Consider the following 23,482-nt stretch of genomic DNA (forward strand, 5'->3'; position numbering starts at 1 on the left):
TTTTGTTGTTGAGTTGAATAATCTCTTTATAAATTCTGGATACTAGACCCTTATCTGATATGTCATTTCCAAATATTGTCTCCCATTGTGTAGGCTGTCTTTCTACTTTCTTGATGAAGTTCTCTGATGCACAAAAGTGTTTAATTTTGAGAAGCTCCCATTTATTTATTTCCTTCTTCAGTGTTCTTGCTTTAGGTTTAAGGTCCATAAAACCACCTCCAGTTGTAAGATCCATAAGATATCTCCCAACATTTTCCTCTAACTGTTTTATGGTCTTAGACCTAATGTTGAGATCTTTGATCCATTTTGAGTTAACTTTTGTATAGGGTGTGAGAGATGGGTCTTCTTTCATTCTTTTGCATATGGATATCCAGTTCTCTAGGCACCATTTATTGAAGAGACTGTTCTGTCCCAGGTGAGTTGGCTTGACTGCCTTATCAAAGATCAAATGTCCATAGATGAGAGGGTCTATATCTGAGCACTCTATTCGATTCCATTGGTCGATATATCTATCTTTATGCCAATACCATGCTGTTTTGACCACTGTGGCTTCATAATATGCCTTAAAGTCAGGCAGCGCAAGACCTCCAGCTTCGTTTTTTTTCCTCAAGATGTTTTTAGCAATTCGGGGTACCCTGCCCTTCCAGATAAATTTGCTTATTGGTTTTTCTATTTCTGAAAAATATGTTGTTGGGATTTTGATTGGTATTGCATTGAATCTGTAAATCAATTTAGGTAGGATTGACATCTTAACTATATTTAGTCTTCCAATCCATGAACACGGTACGCCCTTCCATCTATTTAGGTCTTCTGTGATTTCTTTTAGCAGTTTTTTGTAGTTTTCTTTATATAGGTTTTTTGTCTCTTTGGTTAAATTTATTCCTAGGTATTTTATTCTTTTAGTTGCGATTGTAAATGGGATTCGTTTCTTGATTTCTACCTCAGCTTGTTCATTACTAGTGTATAGAAAAGCTACAGATTTTTGAATGTTGATCTTGTAGCCTGCTACTTTGCTGTACTCATTTATTAGCTCTAGTAATTTTGTTGTGGATTTTTCTGGGTTTTCTACATATAGTATCATATCGTCTGCAAACAGTGATAGTTTTACTTCTTCCTTTCCAATTTTGATGCCTTGTATTTCTTTTTCTTGCCTAATTGCTCTGGCTAGAACTTCCAACACAATGTTGAATAATAGTGGTGATAGTGGACATCCTTGTCTTGTTCCTGATCTTAGGGGGAAAGTTTTCAATTTTTCCCCATTGAGGATGATATTAGCTGTGGGTTTTTCATATATTCCCTCTATCATTTTAAGGAAGTTCCCTTGTATTCCTATCTTTTGAAGTGTTTTCAGCAGGAAAGGATGTTGAATCTTGTCAAATGCCTTCTCTGCATCAATTGAGATGATCATGTGATTTTTCTGCTTTGATTTGTTGATATGGTGTATTACATTAATTGATTTTCTTATGTTGAACCATCCTTGCATACCTGGGATGAATCCTACTTGGTCATGATGTATAATTCTTTTAATGTGTTGTTGGATACCATTTGCTAGAATTTTATTGAGGATTTTTGCATCTGTATTCATTAGAGAGATTGGTCTGTAGTTTTCTTTTTTTGTAATATCTTTGCCTGGTTTTGGTATGAGGGTGATGTTGGCTTCATAGAATGAATTAGGTAGTTTTCCCTCCACTTCGATTATGTTGAAGAGTTTGAGGAGAGTAGGTACTAATTCTTTCTGGAATGTTTGATAGAATTCACATGTGAAGCCGTCTGGTCCTGGACTTTTCTTTTTAGGGAGGTTTTGAATAACTAATTCAATCTCTTTACTTGTGATTGGTTTGTTGAGGTCGTCTATTTCTTCTTGAGTCAAAGTTGGTTGTTCCTGTCTTTCCAGGAACCTGTCCATTTCTTCTAAATTGTTGTATTTATTAGCATAAAGTTGTTCATAGTATCCTGTTATTACCTCCTTTATTTCTGTGAGGTCAGTAGTTATGTCTCCTCTTTCATTTCTAATCTTATTTATTTGCATCCTCTCTCTTCTTCTTTTTGTCAATCTTGCTAAGGGCCCATCAATCTTGTTGATTTTCTCATAGAACCAACTTCTGGTCTTATTGATTTTCTCTATTGTTTTCATGTTTTCAATTTCATTTATTTCTGCTCTAATCTTTGTTATTTCTTTCCTTTTGCTTGCTTTGGGATTAGTTTGCTGTTCTTTCTCCAGTTCTTCCAAGTGGACAGTTAATTCCTGCATTTTTGCCTTTTCTTCTTTTCTGATAAAGGCATTTAGGGCAATAAATTTCCCTCTTAGCACTGCCTTTGCTGCGTCCCATAAGTTTTGATATGTTGTGTCTTCATTTTCATTTGCCTCTAGGTATTTACTAATTTCTCTTGCAATTTCTTCTTTGACCCACTTGTTGTTTAAGAGTGTGTTGTTGAGCCTCCATGTATTTATGAATTTTCTGGCACTCCGCCTATTATTGATTTCCAACTTCATTCCTTTATGATCCGAGAAAGTGTTGTGTATGATTTCAATCTTTTTAAATTTGTTAAGACTTGCTTTGTGACCCAGCATATGGTCTATCTTTGAGAATGATCCATGAGCACTTGAAAAAAAGGTGTATCCTGCTGTTGTGGGATGTAATGTCCTATAAATGTCTGTTAAGTCAAGTTCATTTATAGTAATATTCAGGTTCTCTATTTCTTTATTGATCCTCTGTGTAGATGTTCTGTCCATTGATGAGAGTGGTGAATTGAAGTCTCCAACTATTATGGTATATGTGTCTATTTCCCTTTTCAGTGTTTGCAGTGTATTCCTCACGTATTTTGGGGCATTCTGGTTCGGTGCGTAAATATTTATGATTGTTATGTCTTCTTGTTTAATTGTTCCTTTTATTAGTATATAGTGTCCTTCTTTGTCTCTTTTAACTGTTTTACATTTGAAGTCTAATTTGTTGGATATTAGTATAGCCACTCCTGCTCTTTTCTGGTTGTTGTTTGCATGAAATATCTTTTCCCAACCTTTCACTTTCAACCTATATTTATCTTTGGGTCTAAGATGTGTTTCCTGTAGACAGCATATAGAAGGATCCTGTTTTTTAATCCATTCTGCCAGTCTATGTCTTTTAATTGGGGAATTCAGTCCATTGACATTTAGAGTTATTACTGTTTGGATAATATTTTCCTCTACCATTTTGCCTTTTGTATTATATATATCATATCTGTCTTTCCTTCTTTCTACACTTTTCTCCATGTCTCTCTCTTCTGTCTTTTTGTATCTGACTCTAGTGCTTCCTTTAGTATTTCTTGCAGAGCTGGTCTCTTGGTCACAAATTCTCTTAGTGACTTTTTGTCTGAGAATGTTTTAAATTCTCCCTCATTTTTGAAGGACAATTTTGCTGGATATAGGAGTCTTGGCTGGCAGTTTTTCTCTTTTAGTAACTTAAATATATCATCCCACTGTCTTCTAGCTTCCATGGTTTCTGCTGAGAAATCTACACATAGTCTTATTGGGTTTCCCTTGTATGTGACGGATTGTTTTTCTCTCGCTGCCTTCAAGATCCTCTCTTTCTCTTTGACCTCTGACATTCTAACTAGTAAGTGTCTTGGGGAACGCCTATTTGTGTCTAATCTCTTTGGGGTGCGCTGCACTTCTTGGATCTGTAATTTTAGGTCTTTCATAAGAGTTGGGAAATTTTCAGTGATAATTTCTTCCATTAGTTTTTCTCCTCCTTTTCCCTTCTCTTCTCCTTCTGGGATACCCACTACACGTATATTTGTACGGTTCACATTGTCCTTGAGTTCCCTGATACCTTGTTCAAATTTTTCCATTCTTTTCCGGATAGTTTCTGTTTCTTTTTGGAGTTCAGATGTTTCATCCTCCAAATCACTAATTCTATCTTCTGTTTCTTTAAATCTGTCATTGTAGGTATCCATTGTTTTTTCCATCTTTTCTACTTTATCTTTCACTTCCATAAGTTCTGTGATTTGTTTTTTCAGTTTTTCTATTTCTTCTTTATGTTCAGCCCATGTCTTCTTCATGTCCTCCCTCAATTTATCGATTTCGTTTTTGAAGAGGTTTTCCATTTCTGTTCGTATATTCAGCATTAGTTGTTTCAGCTCCTGTATCTCATTTGAACTATTGGTTTCTTCGTTTGACTGGGCCATATGTTCAATTTTCTGAGCGTGATCCGTTATCTTCTGCTGGCGTCTGGGCATTTAGTCAGATTTCCCCGGGTGTTCGACCCCACAGGTTGAAAGATTTTTCTGCGCAGTCTCTGGGTTCTGTTCTTCCTATCCTGCCCAGTAGGTGGCGCACGTGGCACACGCCTGTCTGTGGGTTCCACCAGCGAAAGTTGCTGTGGGTCCCTCAACTCTGGAAAACTCTCGCCGTAGGGGAGGTTCGGCAACCGAAGCATCTTGGAAGAATGCCAGCCGGCCCGGGGTTCCAAACGCGGGGAGGGTCGCCGGCTGTCGCAGCACAGGAGAGCGTCCGGCCAAATTAGCTAGTCGGCCCGGGGCACCAAGCGTGGCGGGAGGGCGCCAGCTGTCGCAGCCCGGGAGAGTGCACTGCTCCCAGCCGACGGGGGAGTCACGTGTTTGGAAGGGATCCCCCGGTCACTGTTCTCCGCAGTCTGGGGATTTCCGACCCAACTATCTCAGTTGTTCCGGGGGGCCTCGTGTGGTGGGGGCACCAGCCACCGCGGCCTAAGGGGACCGCCTGTCCAATTCTACCAGCTGGCCTGGGAAGGTGGAAGGGAGGGACTCCGGTCGCTTGCTGTCCCACCCAGGAAAGCCCGTGCCCCTTGGTGATCTCACCGGAGCTGGTTCTCCCAGATAGTCAGCCGTTCCAGGATGGGGTACGCTGTCCCTTTGATCTCCCTCATGGCTCCGGGAGCTGCTCTGTATTATCTCCACTCCCCCAGTAGTTGTTCTGGAGGAGGAAAGGTGAGGGCGGCAAGGCTGTCGAGGCTGGTGGCGGAGGAGCACGGTGAAGGCGGGGGAAGAGGGCACCGTGTTGGTTGGAGAGCAGCCGGAGCAGGAGGGGGAGGAGGGGGGTAGGGAGGTCGGGCGGCTCGGCTGCTGCGGGGCGCGTGCGCCGCGCGGCGGTCCGGCGGAGAAAGAGAGGGGGTAGGGAGGTCGGGCGGCTCGGCTGCTGCGGGGCGCGTGCGCCGCGCGGCGGTCCGGCGGAGAAAGAGAGGGGGTAGGGAGGTCGGGCGGCTCGGCTGCTGCGGGGCGCGTGCGCCGCGCGGCGGTCCGGCGGAGAAAGAGAGGGGGTAGGGAGGTCGGGCGGCTCGGCTGCTGCGGGGCGCGTGCGCCGCGCGGCGGTCCGGCGGAGAAAGAGAGGGGGTAGGGAGGTCGGGCGGCTCGGCTGCTGCGGGGCGCGTGCGCCGCGCGGCGGTCCGGCGGAGAAAGAGACCGAAATGGCTATCTTTTTATTAAACATTGTTATCTGTCAGGAACAGTGCAAGTGCTTTCCATTATACTATATCATTTCTTTCAGTCATCCCATCAGAGGCAATGTAACAAACGAAAAAGTGCTGTGTGGTTTGAGTAGGTTATCTTGAACCTGGAAAGAATCAAAGTCTCATCTCAAAATTAACCATTTCCTGTCTAGAATAGTTGACCTATTCAGGAGTCTGTCAGCTCACTTAAAAAAGGGCATATTGGTATCTAAGAATTGATATGCAGATTAAATAAGGTCATGTATGAAATTGGTTCGCTCAGTGCACATCATAAATATTCAATAGGTGGTAGTTATTATATCTTTGCCATTAACAGTCATCATCATCATCATCATCATCATATAATAAATATGTTGCCAGCATGGTGATGGGTGGTACAGCATAAATTCTATAGAGGCTATGACTTGAACCAGACCTCAAGAATTGAATTCTGACTTTGTCAATTTATGGCTGTGAGAACTTGGGTTTCTCTGTGCCACAATTTCCTCATCTGTAAAATGAAGACAGTAAGAGTCCTCACATCATAGGATTGTAGTAACTGGTAAATGAATTAATGCATATACGACATTCAGAACACACCAGCTACATAGCATATGCTTAGTAAGTATCAGCTATCATTACAGTTAATTTCTCTGGAATGTTCTATGGACAGCTCTGTCAGGAAACTAATATCTCTTTGTAGTATTTCTTGATTTTGATGAAATGGTGTATACTTTGGGAGTCCATGAAACAAGAATATCACCCTTCCTTAAATTTGTGGGGTTCAAAGCCAGCTATATATTTGAATACAGGTACTTTTAAGATGCCTAAAAATAAGGAAAAAAAATATAAGCTGATACCAACGTAAAGCTTATAAAGACCAAGAGGAGGAAGAATTTAAATCAAAGGGTATCCATTTTTATTTCATTGCAATGTACTATTTAAGCAAACATACCTATAATGATACACAGATGTTGTTTGTATACATTCTTTTTCTCCTTCAAAGTACCGAAGTGCTGATTTCTTATCTGTGCCAGCAGAACCTTTTCAGAATTAATTTTGTGCTCCTTCTATATCATCATGTGTAGCAGAGACCTCAGGTACAATGTTCTTAAAAGACAGAAGACTAAAATATGTACCTGTTTTCTCAGAAGCTGAGATATACACAAATGTGAATAAACAGTAAAAATACTACCAGATGTGTAGGAAGAGTCCTTGAACACAAACATGACTAACATCAAAAAAATATTGTATTTTTTTGATATTTGTATTTTATTGATGGACTGCCATTGCAAAAGGACTTGGCTATAAGAATTTAATGAAATTGATGGTGGAAGTAAAGAGCATTTTGACAGATATTTTTGTATTAATTTGCCACAATATTTGCTCAATTTACACTACTCCAAACTCATGTTCAATCTTTACCATGTTCATACTATGTTTGGTTTTAAATTTTATTTTAACACAGCATATTGTGTCTATATATTTCTGTGTGCCACTGTTGGCCATTTATTTGCCATTCATGTCTTCCATTTTGCGGCTACCTCTCCATGAAGTTCCTCTACTGCATTTTTTTTAGATTTCCACATTTATACACAGAGATACAGAGAACATTCTTGTTCTCCAAAACAGAATAACCAGAATAAAAGAAATAAGCATTTTTATCGTTCTTGCTACACACTGTGAGAAAGAGCAAACCAGCTTATGGTGCTCTCAGTAAGGGATATATGTAACACTTTCTCCTATGGTTTACACACTTTTGAATGGATCTTTATAGTAATTTTAATTTGGATTTTTTTAACTTGATATGAAGCTTGACATTTGTAAAAGTCTGCAAATAAGAGAAAATTTGACTAATGATGTCTTAAAGAAATAGTAGTTTTATTTACCACACATAAGAGTAAATCAGCTTAGACACCTGATCGATGATGCTGTTAAAGTCCCAGGCTCTTTCAATCTGCCTGCTTCTCCGTCCTCAATAAATATGCCTTCATCCTATGCTTGCTGACGTATGATCACAAGATGGTTGCTGCATCTCCAGGCTCACATATTTGTTCTAAGTGGAGAAGAACAGGAAAGGCAAAAGAGTGAAAAAAAAAAGAGTTTCTTCTTGAACCTTTGCCTTTATTTTTGGGAAAGACTCTTCTGTCTCCTTCTCATTGTCAGAACCATATCACATACAAAGGAGGCCTCTGCATAGAGGAGGGCAGGGAGAAAGTGGTCTGTAAATAGTGTATGGTGAGCCGCCCTTGAGTTACCTGTTATAGCACCTTACCAAGGAGAATCTGGCTTAAGTTTTGCCAATTCTTTATAAAATATTTTGTACAGTAAGTGTGTATTTATCATACTAGTGTTTCCGAATCTTTTGAAAGTCACATTTTATTTTGGAAAAAAAAAACTTACTTTAAATTCATCTAATCTATTCTGCCCCTGCTTATATCTTACATTCTTTAGCTTTGGGAAGTTTATTTTCCCTCATATCTGTAATAAATGTTATGCTGCATTTTTTTTAAATGTTCAACACTGACTCTTCTGGAATTTAATGCAGTATAAGTTATGGACCCAAATGAATTTTTCTCCATATTTATAACCAGGTGTATTAAGACATAGTTTGTTATTCTTTTCCTTTTTGTGAATTTTCTAGCTTTTCTTATAAGAATTATTTTTTTTCTGGAATCCAAATGATATTTGTTGTAATACTATGTGTTTTGATCATTGGTCTTTGTAATGTATTTTAAAATCTGACAGGGCCATAGCATTATCTAAAAAAATAAGTCCTTGTCATTCTTTATTGCTTAGTCTTTGTATACATTTCATTATCAGGTACATACATGTATGAATTTATAGAGCACTTAAAATATGGTAGAAATTACAAATAGTTCAAATATAGTAGGAACTATAAATTTCTGTTATACAAAGAAGAATTAGACATAGCCTTGACTCTTGAGGCGCTCATATCCACTATGAGACATTTAAACACAGGATTACAACTTAACATGCTAAGGGCTCTGAATAGAGGTATGGAGGGGAGACCAGTATATACTGGATGGGAGGGAATTGCTATTGTTAGCATTTTTTAGATAAACTCTGTTGGGACAGTCACAAACCGTATTCTTGTCTGGATCCTACTTGAATGAGAGCAAAATCAACATTGCATAAAGTGTGTTTCTCAGAACAAGTCTGTGAGATCATGAAACTGTTACATGAAAAAAGTTCAGTAGACATTTGTTTGGGAAATGACAACTCAGGCATGCTTCTGTTTTAGCTGTTATTTCTCAGGGACTACTATGGGCTGGTGTGCATAATGACTCCTCAAAATTTGGAGCTAGTACTCAGTGTTTCACAAATTTTTAAAAAATATTTTTATTGACATATCTTCACACACATGCATTCTATACATGGTGTACAATCAGTTGGCTCACAATATCATCACATAGTTGTGTAATTATCACTCTGATCATTTTTTTAGAACATTTGCATCACTCCAGAAAAAGAAATAAAAAGAAAAATTCATACATACCATAACCCATGCCCCTCCTTCTAATTGACCACATCATAATTTTTTTTTTTAATCAGGGAATCTTCCACTTACATAATGTGCTGGATTGAAACTGTTATGTACCTCAGAAAAGCCATGCCACTTTAATCCAATCTTGTGGGAAGAAACTGATTGTTAACCAGAGGGCCTTTTGATTAGATTGTTTCCACGGAGATATGACCCTGCCCATTCAAAGTCAGTCTTAATCAACTTACTGGAGTTCTTTAAGAGGGAAACTTTTTTGGTGAAAACTCAGACACAGATGTTTGGAGATGCAGAAGGAAAATGCCCCAGAAGACGCCAAGAGCTGAAAGAGCCATTTAAAAGCAGAAGCAGGAGAGAAGGAAAACAGACATTGCCATATGTCTTCCCATGTGACAGAGGAAACCAGATGACAGCTGCCTTTCCTCCAAGAAGATATCCTCTTGTTGGTGCCTTAATTTGGACATTTTCACAGCCTTAGAATTGCCACTTGTAACTTAATAAAATCCCCTTTATAAAAGCCAATCCATTTCTGATATGTTGCATTCTAGCATCTTTAGCAAACCAAAGCAAATGGTTTCCTAGTTGTTCTGTGAAACATGCCTTGAAAATGGCTCTAATATTTCTCCATCCGGTACCTTGTTGACACTTTTTAAAAATATATTCTTTTCATAACGAGAAAGAAATTGGCCACTCCTACTTTTTCCAGAGTTCTAATCAAGAATGGATGCTAATTTTTCAAATATTTTTTGTTTCCTGCTTCCTTTCCAATAAAATGTATCATGAGTAATATGTTCATTTCTGTGCTAACAGGAGAATTTCAGGGCATGAGGGTAATCAGAGAGTGCTATTAACGGAGATAATAAAAGAAATTTAGGTTAATTCTGAATGAGAAGAGCTTAATCTGCATTAGACAATCCTTAAGTACCTTCCAGTTCAGTTAACCAGAATTGCTTTCCATTGGATCTTAAATGGAGAACAATATTTATATGGTATCATGGACAAAGCCAATGATTTTTATGTTCCTCTATTTCTTTATCATCATCATGATCTTTCTCAAACAAATTATCCACTTAAAAATGTTCTTGTTGTTCCTATGTAAGTTTTTGTTTTGTTTAATACTGCTTCATAAAAACACATTTTTCTTTTAAATTTAGAGATTTGAAATGAAAATAAGAAAAAAAATACAAGTTAAAATCATGAAAAATATGTTACAGAAATTGTAATTTGTAAAGAAAAATTAAATCAGATAGAAACAAAGGGAGTAACAATTTTGTGATATTTACCTTGTATTATGTACATGTGGTCTTCTTTTACATAGCATAATGTTTTCAAGGTTTGTCCATGTTGTGGCATGCATCAGTACTTCATTTCTCTTTATTGTAGTATAATATTCTCCTGGACAGATATATATATGTATATATATATATATATGTGGTATATGTATATATATATATATATATATATACACACATACATACACCACATATATATATATATACACACACCACATTTTATTTATCCATTTGTCAGCTGATGGCCATGAAGGTTATTTCCAATTTTTGACTATTACAAATAATGCTTCTATGAATATCTGTATGCAAGTTTTTGAACAGAACTATGCTTTTATTTCTCTTGGGGTAAAATTGCTAGGTATAGCGCTATGTTTCACATTTTTGAAGAATTGCCAAACTGTTTTCCAAAGGAACTGTCCCATTTACATTCCCACCAGCAGTGAATGAGGGTTCTATTTCTTCTCATCCTTACTAATATTTGTTTTCTTTCTTCTTGACCAAAGCCATCCTAATGGGTATAAAGTGAGATTTCATTGTGGTTTTGATTTACATTCTCTGATTGCTAATGATTTTGAGCACCTTTTCATATTCTTATGGGTCATTTATATGTCATCTTTGGAGAAATGTCTACTCAGTTCCCTTGCTCATTTTTAATATTTGTCTTTTTAAAACTGAGTTGTAAGAACTCTTTATATATTCTAGATGGAAGTCCATCACTAGATATATTATTTGTAAAAATTTTCTCCCATTCTAGGAATTGTCTGTTTACTTTCTTGATAGTGTCCTTTGAAGCCCGAAAGTTTTAAATTTTGATGAAATTCAACATATCTGTTTATTCTTTTGTTGATTGTGATGTTAGTGTTGTAGCTATAAAATAATTTCCTTATCCAAGGTCATGAATATTTTCTCCTATATTTTCTTCTAAGGATCTTATAGCTTTAGCTTTTTGCTCTTACCTTTAGGTGTTTTATTCTTTTTTAGTTAATTTTGTATATGGTGTTATGTAGGGGTGCTACTTCTTTTTTTTTTTTTTTTTTTTTTTTTTTGGCATGTGGATATCCAGTAGTCTCAGCACTATTTGTTGAAAATATTGTTCTATCTCTATTAAATTGTCTTGGCACCATTGTCGAAAATTAATTGACCATACTTTTAAGACTCTCAATTCTATTCTATTGATCTAGATGTATATCCTCATGCCTTTACCACCCTGTCAGATTACTGTACCTTTGTAGTAACTTTTGAAATCAGGGAGTCTGACTCCTCCAACTTTTTCTACTTTTCCATGAGTGTGTTACTTTGGGCCCTTTGCTTTTCCATATGAGTTTTTCAAAAATAATTTGTTCATTTTTTACATCTCAAAGATTTTATTTAATTCATCATTTTTAAAAACATTTTTTATTGTAAGATATAACATACATACAAAACAAAGAAAGAAAAAAGCAATACTTTTCAAAGCACACTTCAACAAGTAGTTACAGAACAAATCCCAGAGTTTGTCATGAGCCACCATTCTGCCTTCTCAGATTTCTCCTTCTTGCTGCTCCAAAACAATGGAGGTTAGAAGGAATATTAACATAATGATTTAGCAGCCAAACTCATTTTTTAATCCCATTTTCTGTTATACCTTCTTCTTCTCTTTTAATCCTTCTCCCAATCTACAGGGATCTTTGGACAATGCCTGTTCTAATTTTTTCATGTTGAGAAGGGGTATCAACACTAAAGAATGGGGGATGAAATTAGTTGATAATCTTGGAGAGGCTTGTCCCTCTGAGTTTCAGGATTTATCTGACCTAGGAATACTCCAGAAATTATATGTTCCATGAAGGCAAACCTACTACATGAAACCTTTATAAAGTTTCTGTTTGAGCCCTAGGTGTTCGTAATAGTCAACAGGAGTGATGTTGATTGAGGTTTAGTTGATGTTGGTGTTGATGAACCTGGAAGCAACTCTTAGTCCTCATTATAGGTAGTCTTAACTTCTCTACTACAAAAATGAGGTTCATAAGGGCAAGCATCAGAATCAAGGGCTTGTCCTATTTTCTAGTGAGTCTCCAAAGGTGGAGATGGTACGCAGGTTCCCCAGATGAGAGTTTAATAGTTAAACTACATGCACATATATATATATTCCCCTTTGGACCATCAAGGGATTCTATCAATGCTCTTTAATTTGTTCATTTGTGGTTGTGGTAAAATATACATAAAATAAACGTTTTAACTTTTCCATAAGAATTTTAGTGTCAGTTTGCCAATTGATTCAGAAAGAGCAGCTGGAATTTTAATAGTGATTGTGTTGAATCTTTAGGTTGATTTGGGGAGTGTTGCCATCTTGACACTATTAACATTGTCTTCCAATTCATGAAGACAATGCCTTTTCATTTATTTAGATCTTTAACTTCTTGTTTCACAGTTGTCAGTGTACAAGTCTCACACTCCTTTTATTGAATGTATCCCTAAGTATTTTACTATTTTTGTTGTTATAAATAAAATTGGTTTCTTAATTTGTTTCTTGAATTTTTCACTGCTTCTGTGTGGAAATAAATTGATTTTTATATATCAATCTTGCCTCCTGCAGCCTTACTGAGCTTTATATTAGTTTGAATAGTTTTGTTTTGATTCATTAGAATGTTTTATATACAAGATCACGTTATCTGATAATAGAGGTAGTTTCACTTCTTCCTTTTCAATCTGGATACATTTTATTTCTTTTTCTTATGTAATTTCCTTGTGTGGAACCTCCAGAACAATGTTGAATGGAAGTGGGAAGAACATATATCCTTATCTGTTCCTCATCAAGGGGAAAGTGTTTAATTTTTCCTCATTAAGTATGATGTTAGCTGTGTAGATACCCTTTATCAGGTTGAAAGAATTCCTCTACATTCCTAGTTTGTTGGGTTTTTTTATTGTGAAAGGATGTTGGGTTTTGTTAAATGGTTTTTCTGCATCTATTGAAGTGATCATGTGTTTTTTGCCCTTATTCTGTAACTATGGTATATTACATTGATTGATTTTTGGATGTTAAAACAACTTTGCATTCCTGGACAATGGTGTATCATCTTTTACATATGTTGCTGGATTCAGTTTGCTACTATTTCACTGAAGATTTTTTACATCTATATTCATTAAAGATCTTGGTCTATAGTTCTACTTTTTTGTGATGTCTTTGTCTTGTGTTCACATCACAAATGCTGGCCTTTTAGAACGAGTTTAGAAGTGTTCTCTCCTTTCTGTTTTTTGGAAGTGTTTGTAAAGAGCTGGTATTAGTCTTTAAATGTTTGTATTTTGATTTTGAAGAGCTTCCTTTGAAACTTATCCTTTGCTAATGTTAAATGGCAGATGAGACTTGTAAATGGTGTGGGGAAGTGGTGTTTGACTGGTCGTCCACTTTAGGGCAATTGACTTGTATTACAGTGACAGTGAATTAACTCTAAGTAAAACAGTTGACCTCATTTTGCCTCCTTCTATTCATATTCCTCCTCCATCCATGACTAAATAATTATGGATGACCTGCCACTAGAGCAGATGTTTAACTGAAGAAATAAATTTAGAGTCTTTTATATGTTGAATTCAGGACCACACTTGGAAGATGCCTTTAGTGCCATTCTCTTCAGTGGCACTGTGGATAAGCCATGGCTGTTACCTGCAACTTATTAGTACAAATTAGTCTAGAAGCATCACTTGAAAGAGCCTTACTAAGAAGTGTCATGCTGACCCCCTCTTAAGTAAGAGAGTCTGAGAACAGAGTCTTTTAAATATTAGACACCATGTAAGGTAATATGAATAGCAAATATTTAGATTATTTTCCTACACATTTAGGGTACTTTTTGGCCATCAATCACTCTACCAAATTAGCACAGAAGAAATAATAATAATAGCTAATCTTTACTAGGTAGTTACTATGAGCCAGGACTGTTTTGACTCCCTCACACATACTTTTTTATTCCTCATAGCAATGAGGTCAATTCTAATAATAGTCTCCATTTTATAAATGAAGAAACTGACAAAGATCAAAGTAATCATAACTTGCTTGGTGTTGTACAAAAAGAGGATATTATGCAGGTAGAGAGCCAGGATTCGACCTAGGTCACGTGACTCCAGAGCCAGCCTTAAACCAGAAGACGTGTATTTCAAAGCAAAGATTCATATTCAGGGTCCCTGGATTCCAGGTTCTCGTCTTATAAGTCATCTGTCTCTCTGTTGATGAAGAATGAAACTTTTAGTCAACATTTAAGAAATTCTTAAAGAGTGTACTAAGATGGTACTAAAGACTTGCTGGATAGACAATATCTCTTTGCAAGAATAATGTAATAGTCAAGTTAAAAAATAGTTTTTATTAAACATGTACATGTGCAAGAATAAATGTTTTACTTATATAAAATAACTGAATCTGCAAAATAACCCTATGAAATAGTAATTATTATTATTACCCCCTCTATAGATGAAGACACTTTGGTAACTTGCCCAAGGTCAATTAGCAATATGTGGCATAACCTGAATTTGAACCCAGGCAATCTTGCTCTAGAGCGCACGTTCTCAACCATTTTGCTATGCAATCTCTCTAAGTAAATAAATCATCATCTGAAATGTGGTCACAAAAATACAGTGACACCAAGAATGCAGTGTTGTATAAGACCGGATCATTGTGTTTGTGCATACAGAAGTTACTATAACAGAGAAATACCAAGACATCATCTGTAAAAGGAGAGAAATGTGTTATAGCTTAAAGGAAGAGAAAGGCTGTTCTGTAAATATAAGACAACCTGAAACAAAATAAAAATTAATTTTAAAAGGGAGACTTTGAGCCTGTGCCTCCATCGAAGGTAGGAATAGACCAGTAGGATGTGGTGTCTACTCAGCAGCCCGGTCAGCTTGGTCCTAATGAAATCATTTTCTGGGAGGGTTTGGAGCTATACCTTATGGTATAAAAAAGGACAGTTTGAAAAAATAGTTTTAAAACTTAATTGATGAACCTATATGAACAGATATAAAAGTTGAATCACCTTTTTATTATTATATACTTGAATTCTGAATATATTAGTATAATAATCAGTTTATGAGTATATAGTTGAATTCCAAATGTTTCTAGTAATGTAAAAAAATTTGGAAATTAGAAGGAAAAATTTGACCAATCTGGGTATATTTTCTCCTCTAGTGCCAGAATTACAATAGTTTTCCTTTTCTTGTGGCAGTAAAGGCATTGCCCTGGTTTTTTGTCTTTTTTTTCAGCTCATTTCTTCATGGGAATGCAAACATTTCCCCATTTTCTGCAGTTTTCCTGCACAGTGTTCTGTGACCAGTGCAGAGCTACTGCTTGGGACCTCTGCGTTTGGGCAGAAAGAGTATAGACCCAGTGCTAGTCAGTGACCCTGGACCTGTGTGTAACTGGAAAAAGTTTCCTCCAGATGGGTGGGCCTTAGACTTGATGGAGCTCAGACTTCTTTTTTCTTGTCTTCCAGATGTCTTCATTTCTTGGTTGTGAGACACTAAGTTAACGTCCTTCAGAGTTTGAGGCATTTTACGAGTATAAAGGATTATCTAAATCATCAAAATAAACCCCATGGAATATTTTACGTTAGATTATTATTAAATTGAAGTTTCTTAATCATTTTTACAAAAAGAAAAGTGACATTCATGTCAAAAGTAAATAAACCAATAGTGCCCACCGTCTCCATTCAAAAATAAATGAACATCCGTGAAAGTCAAATATCAATTTATAGGGGCTTGCTTTTAAAAAATATTTTTAGTACGTTTCTGCTACATTTCCATAACCTTGTGACTTCTTTTCTCAAGTCCTCATACAGGTATTCAGGAATACCAGGTTGGTGTGCCCATGATCCCAACTGCCTGTATTACAGTAGAAGATGCAGAAATGATGTCAAGAATGGTATCTCGTGGGGCCAAAATTATCATCCAATTGAAGATGGGGGCAAAGAACCATCCAGAGGCTGATTCCTTCAACACTGTAGCTGAGATCATTGGGAGCAAGTATCCGGAGCAGGTAGGTGAAGAAGGGGGCTGGACTGTCTGGGAAGAGGCAGTTCGGGTTAAGATTCAGTTTTCAGAGATAGTTTGAGAAAGAGAGAATATGAATCTGCAGAGATGATCCTCAGAGAGCCACTCTAGTCAGAAGCTTCAGATTTTTTTTTCCTCATCAAAACTTACTAAATTGACTGAAGAAAGGCAGGACTAATTGAAGTTTATATATATCTTGTGTTTATTCCATTTAGAGCCAGCTTGGCTTTTGAGATACTGCTAATGGCTAATAGTTACTTTACTTATTATGTAAATTATCTTTTTAATCCTTTCAAAGCTCTGTAAAGTAGGATCTAGTTTGTTCATTTTACAGATGAGGAAACTAACTTGGATGAAAGGTCACTTAAAGCTAGTAAGTGGCTAAGAAGGGACTTGAAACAGGACTTTGGACTATTAAACCAAGCTTTAAACCACAGTTTATGTACAATTTCCAAGAACTACTTCTCTTTTCTTGCTTAGGAAAGCTTGAAGATCAGGTAGACCCAGAGACAATTCCAAACTCTATAACTTATTTGCTGAGTGTTAAATGATTTGGACAAGTTACTTACTCCATGAGTCTTCATGACTGCAAAGAAAGGGATAATATATGTAACTAACAATTACTGTGAGGGCAAGATTAGATGATACACATGAAATAATCTAATTCAGTGTTTGGTATATCACAGGCACTCGCTGAATATGTTCACTTTATTTGACATGAAGTGTGCAGAAAACAGTTTTTATAAGGTTTTGCATGCAAATCTCCTATATTAGAAGTTAATGAAATTCTGAAAATAAACTCAAAAATAAAGTTATCCAAGACTTGTACTTTGTTTGAGGACATCAGTGGAAGTAAGGAAAAAAGTAATAATAATGGAGTTGTCTCCCCAAAATGAAACCTCTGCACATGTCTTGACTCAGAACCTCTCCCTGACTTGAAGAGCTGTGTCAGAGTAAAGATATGTTTTAAGCTTAGGACGGGCTTCTCTCTTCCCAAATCACTTACTTCTAGACCTGGGATTGTGGCAAAGGGATAATGGAAAAGCAAAATCTCAGTAGGACCATTAGAGGTTAAAAAGCTGTAGAGAATAGTTTCAAATATTGTGAAAACAAAAAAAGCACCCAGCCCCTTTGAGCCTTTAGGAAACTGTTAACAACAGAAAAACCAAAAATCTAAACAGGCATTGAATATACTTTAAACTGTAAAGTATATTTTCCCTAGCTAGTGGTTCCAGGGTAAAGTTTTGCCATTTTAAGGTTGCTTGTCTAGGGCATGAGGATTTAAGATTATGGATTATCGCCTGTCTGGATGAGCAGGATGGTTCTGGCCACAAGAAGGTGGGTGGCAGGCAATCGTGAGGAATCACTGGGATTAGTGTGAAGCAGAAAAAAGAAAGTAGGAGGGTTTCAGGGTCTGAGGCTGAACCATTAATGCAGAATTCTGGGGACTACATCAGACAAAGGGCTGAGGATAGTGCTGGTTCTGATAGCTGTCTCAGGGCCACTGACACCTTCAGGCTGGGGGAGCTTGAGTAATTTTTTAATTAAACCATCTTTAATAAAAGTATAATTTATATAGAAAAATCTTACAAATTTTAAATGTACAATGCTATGACTTTTGAGAAATCTAACCACCACCACAAACATAATATAGAACATTTCTATCTTCCCCCAGTTTTACCTGGTACCCCTTTGCAGTCAATCTCTTCTTGCACAACTTGGGCCCAGGTAACACCTGGTCTGCATTCTACAGCTATAGTTTTGTATTTTCTAGAATTTCATATAAGCCAATTATGTGTGATATTTTGTATCTGAAATCTTTGACTCAGTATAATTTTTTTTACATTTTTTATTAGAGAAGTTATGAATTTACAGAAAAATCATGCAGAAAATACATATAGATATAATCCCCCTATTATTAACTTCATGCATTGATGTGATACACTTGCTACAATTGATGTAAGAGTATTTTTGTAATAGAACTATTAACTATAGTACATTTACATGAGTGTTCCTTGTTTGTGTTGTACAGTCCTATGTTTTTTTAAACTTTTATTTTAGTAATATACATACAACATAAAATTTCCCCTCTTAACTACGTTCACATATATAATTGAGTGCTTCATGTTCACAGTGTTGTGCTATCATCATCACCATCCTTTACTAAAACTTTTTCATCACCCAAAATACAGTTTTGGTATTCTGTACATTTAAGTATTAACTCTCCATTCCCTATCCTTGCTTTGGCCATGGTAACCTATATTCTAGTTTCTGACTCCATGAGTTTGCTTCTTCTATTTATTTCATATTAGTAATATCATATAGAATTTGTCCTTTTGTGTCTGGCTTATTTCACTCAAAATGATACCTTCAAGTTTCATCCATGTTGTTGCATGTATCAGAACTTCAGTCCTTTTTACAGCTAAATATTTCATTGTATTTATATATCACATTTTATTTGTCCATTCATCAGCTGATGAACTCTTGAGTTGCTTCCATCTTTTGGCAATCGTGAACAATGCCACTCTGAACCTTGGTGTACGTATATCTGTTTGTGTCCTTGCTTTCACTTCCTTTGAGCATATACCTAGAAATGGTATTGCCAGGTCATATGGTAATTCTATACATAACTTTCTGAGGAATTGCCAGACTGTCTTCCACAGTAGCTGCACCATTTTACATTTGCATTAACAGTGAATGAGCATTTCTATTTCTTTATATCCTCTTCAACACTTGTTAATTTTCTGTTTTCTTTTTTTTAATAGTAGCCATTCTAGTCAATGTGAAATGGCTTCTCCTTGTGGTTTTGATTTTAATTTCCCTAATGGCTAATGATGTTGAACATATTTTCATGTGCTTTCTGATCTTTTGTGTATCTTATCTGGAGAAATGGCTATTCAAGTATTTTAATCACTTTTTAAACTAGGCTGTTTGTCCTTTTGTTTTTAAGTTGTAGAATTTCTTTATATATTCTGGATATTAAGCCCTTATTAGATATGTGGTTTCCAAATATTTTCTCCCATTGTGTAGGTTGTATTTTTACTTTGATATACAGTTTTTAAATTTTGATGAGTACTCATTTATCTACATTTTCTTTTGTTGCTTTTGCTTTGGGTATAAAATTTGAGAGACCATTCCTAACAAAAAATCCTGAACATGCTCCCCTATATTTTCCTCTAGGAGTTTTATAGTTTTGGTTCTTATATTTAAGTGTTTGAATCATTTTTAGTTGATTTTTGCATATGGTATGAAATCAGGATCTACCTTCGTCCTTTTGGATTCTGGGTACCATGAATGGTTTCCCAGCACCATTTGTTGAAGAGACTGTTTTCTCACTTGAGCAGACTAGGTACCCATTTTGAAAATCAGCTGGCCATGGATGTGAGGTTTCATTTCTGAACTCTGAATTTGATGTGTTTAGTTTTTATGTCTGTCCTTGAGCCAGTACCATGCTGTTTTGATTACTATGGCTTTGTAATAAGTTTAAAGGTCAGGAAGTGTGAGTCCTCCAATTTAGTTCTTTTTTTTTCAAGATGGCAATAGCTATTTGGGGCTCCTTACCTTTCAATATGCATTTGATTATTGAATTTTCAATTTTTGTTAAGAATGCTGATGGAATTTTGATTGGTGCCCTCAATTCTGTTAATGCCTACTTTCGTATTTTTTTATTTTTATATTATACCATTTTGAGTTCCTTCTTCTTTCTTTTTCTTTTTTCATGCTTAAATATGTTCAGTTTATTGTATACCAAGTACCTTAATAAAACTTTAAAAATGATTCAAAGTAAATATTTCAACCTCCTATTCTTTTCATAAAATCAGATTTGGTAACCAAAGTCAAATTTCATCTCTCTCTTCATACACTAGGAGGGATGACCTTGCATCCGTGACAGTAAATATTGGTAAGCTGTGAGTACTATTTCCACTTGAGTTAGCAGGAATGCTGGCTGGGTCACAAAAGCATATGCTTGTTTTCCTGCATATGGAAATGAGGTCAACAACTCAGAGGCTTTGGAGCCACAAAACCTTCAAATATTTTCTGACCCGTAACCTAAACTTTACAAGATACACAGGCCTAAAGGTCCTTAGAATTTCTGTACAAACTGATCCCCACAGCCATAGTCACTAGAACATTTGTGGAAACATTTTTGTAAGAGACAGATCCCATCTAGTTTACTGCAGTCTCCTCCACTCCCTTAATCCAGTGTTTCTGTACCGATTATGGTCTCCCCAGGATCTTATGTCATACAAAGCACCATGTGAACCCAACATTGTCCCTTAAAAAAGTCATTATTTTCTGCAAGCTGTCATCGGAACTCAGATAGGGTTCATGGGCCAACACTGAGTCAAGCCGATGCAGGAATGGGTCAGAGAAAAGGGAATGAGGGCATGCTAAGAGCTCAGGCTATTCATAATATCCTCTAGTGAATACAAGCGGACAAAAGTCTGCTCCCCTGAGCATGTTGCAGAGGTGTCAGATGTACACCATGCAGATCTGCCAAATGTAGGAAGCAAAATAATCTCTGCCACAAAAATTAGCAGTATCATAAATCTGAAAATGGCCCTGGGCATGTTAAAAAGTACAATGCTATTCCTTCAGTCTTCCCAAATCCTGGAATTTATGTGTAATCTCCCTATTGTGGTTGTAGGCTGCGTGAGGTCAACTGCAGTTAGAGTTTCCCTCACAAGGGTTCTCCTCCACTGTCATACTGAACAAAGAAATAGCAGCTTCCTAGGGCCTTTCTCCAGTGTGAACTCCAGCGTCAAATAAGGCCAGAACTTTGTGTAAAGTTTTACTAATATTCATTGCACTCATAAGACCTTGCTCTGGTGGAAACTTTCCAGTATCAAAAAAGTTCAAATTTGCAGGTAGAGTATTTTCCACATTCAATACATTCATAAATGAACTCTCTAGTGATAAATGGGAATTGAACTTTGACTAAATGACTTCCCATATTCACTGTGCTCAAAACATCTTGCTTCAGAATGAACTCTCTGGTGTTGGGTTAGGGTAGAGCCTTGGCTAAAGAATTTCCCACATTCACCACACTCATAAGGCTTTCTCCTGTGTGAACTTTCTGATGTTGAATGAGGCCATAACTTTGGCTAAAGTTTTTTCTATATTTGCTGCACTCAGAAGCTTTTCTCCAGTGTGAACTCTCTGGTGTTGAGTGAGATCGGGATTTGTGGCTAAAGGGTTTCTCACATTCAATGCCATAAGGCCTTTCTCCACTGGGAGCCATAAGACGTCAATGAGGTCAGATTTTTAGCTAAAGGATTTCCTACATTCACTGCACTCATTCGGTCTCTCTCCAGTGTGAACTCTCTGGTGCTGAAAGACATCGGCTTTGGGGCTAAAGGATTTCCCACATTCATTGAACTTGTGAGGCCTGTCTTCAGTATGAACTCTCTGAATAAAATCAGATTGGCAGCTAAAGGATTTCCTACATACACTGCACTCATAAAGCTTTTCTTCAGAGTTGTTATAGTTTGCTAATGCTGCAAGAATGTGGTATACCAGAAATGGACTGGCTTTTATAAAGGCAATTTATTTAGTTACTGATTTACTGATTTGGGAAGTCACGTGGCGATATCTGCTGGGCTTCTCTCCCAGTTTCTGGCTTTCCTTGGGGCGTGTCCTTTCTGCATCTCCAAACATCTGGGTCTGAGCTGACTCTGCACTCCCCTCATCTGACTTCTTCTTCTAAGCCTCACTCATCATGGAAGGTACTCCCCTTACATGACCACAGATAGAATCAGCCATGGAAAATTCACATGCTGATGATGTAAGTCCACAGCAAAAGAACTCAGTACCATCACCTGGCCAAGTTGACACCTGAACCTAACTACTACAAAAGTGAACTCTTCTGTGTTGATTAAGGTTGGAGCTAAAGCTGAAGAATTTCCCACATTCCTCACACTCATAAGGCTTTGCTCCTATATGAACTCCCTGGTATTGAATGAGGGTAGACTTTTGGCTAAAGGATTTCCCACAATCACTATAGTTATAAGGCCTTTCTCTACTGTGAACTCTCTGATAGTGAATGAATTTGGAGATATAGCCAAAGGTTTTCCCACATTCACTGTGTTTGTGATACCTTGTAGCACTGTGAATTCAAGAGTGCTTAATGGGTCCAGAGATTTGATTAAAGAATTTCCCATATTCACCATACTCATATGACCTTTCTCCAGTGTGAACTTACTGGTACTGAACAAGTCTATATCCATAAGTGAAGGCTTTCTGACATTTGCTACACTAAAATAGTCCTTCTCCTGTGTAGACTCTCTGTGGGTGAGCAAGTGTGTTTTTGTAGCTGAAATCTTTTCTGCAGTCACCCCACTCATTATAACTCTTTTTACCATCAAAAGTCTCTCTACACTCAATGCTGCTAGGTGACGTCTCACTTCTAGGAGTGATCTGGTGCTGGAGAAGCCCTGAGGTTGCCAGGAAGTCCTTGCCAACCTCTGCAAAGGTGAATGTCCCCCCTGATACATGCAATTTGGAACTCTTTACAAATAAGGCCCTGTCCACGTCCTGTTTGAAGAGTTTCTTTTCACTGTTAATGCTTCTTTTGCTTGTCAAAATTTGCACTGAACTAGAAGCATCTCAAATATGCCTCACCTAAGTATGGTTTCTTCCCAGAATTTGTTGCTTGGTGTTTTATTTTGCTAATGCTGCTAGCATGCAATATACCAGTAATGGTCTGGCTTTTATAAAGAGATTTATTAAGTTACAAGTTTTCAGTTCTAAGACCATACAAATGCCCAAACTAAGGCATCCAGAGAAAGATACCTTGACTCAAGAAACATTGATGACATCTGATAAGATCTCTGTTAGCTGGGAAGGTACGTGGCTGACATCTGCTGGTGGTCCTTTGGCTTCTAGTTTCAAACAGCTTCCCCAGGGGCATTTTCTTTCTGCATCTCCAAATGTCCCTGTCTATGTCAGTGCTCAGCTTTTTCCAAAATGGTTCCCTCTTAAAGGACTTCAGTAAGCAGATTAAAATCTACCTTGAATGGGTAGAGACACATGTCCATGGAACTCACCTAATTAGAAAAGTCTCACCCTCAATTGGGTGGATTACATCTCCATGGAAACAACCTAATCCAAAGGTCCCACTCTAAAAAATAGGTCTTCTCCCACAAGATTGGATTAGGAAAAAGAACATGGTTTTTCTATGGTACATAACAGTTTCAAACCAGCACACTTAGATTTTA

At 37.0% G+C, this 23,482-nt stretch overlaps 1 protein-coding gene across 4 annotated transcripts in view; it reads left to right on the forward strand.

Annotated features, from left to right (window-relative positions):
• CPQ (carboxypeptidase Q) overlaps nucleotides 1-23,482 on the forward strand; it is a 570,439-nt gene that overhangs the window by 255,846 nt on the left and 291,111 nt on the right. For all 4 annotated transcript variants that reach the window (XM_077167279.1, XM_077167278.1, XM_077167282.1 and 1 more), the window contains exon 4: nucleotides 16,044-16,251. In XM_077167279.1, coding sequence (XP_077023394.1) covers nucleotides 16,044-16,251 — 208 coding nt within the window. The remainder of the gene's footprint in view (nucleotides 1-16,043; nucleotides 16,252-23,482) is intronic.

This window comes from Tamandua tetradactyla, chromosome 6 (genome assembly GCF_023851605.1).
Source record: "Tamandua tetradactyla isolate mTamTet1 chromosome 6, mTamTet1.pri, whole genome shotgun sequence".
Classification (NCBI taxonomy): domain Eukaryota; kingdom Metazoa; phylum Chordata; class Mammalia; order Pilosa; family Myrmecophagidae; genus Tamandua; species Tamandua tetradactyla.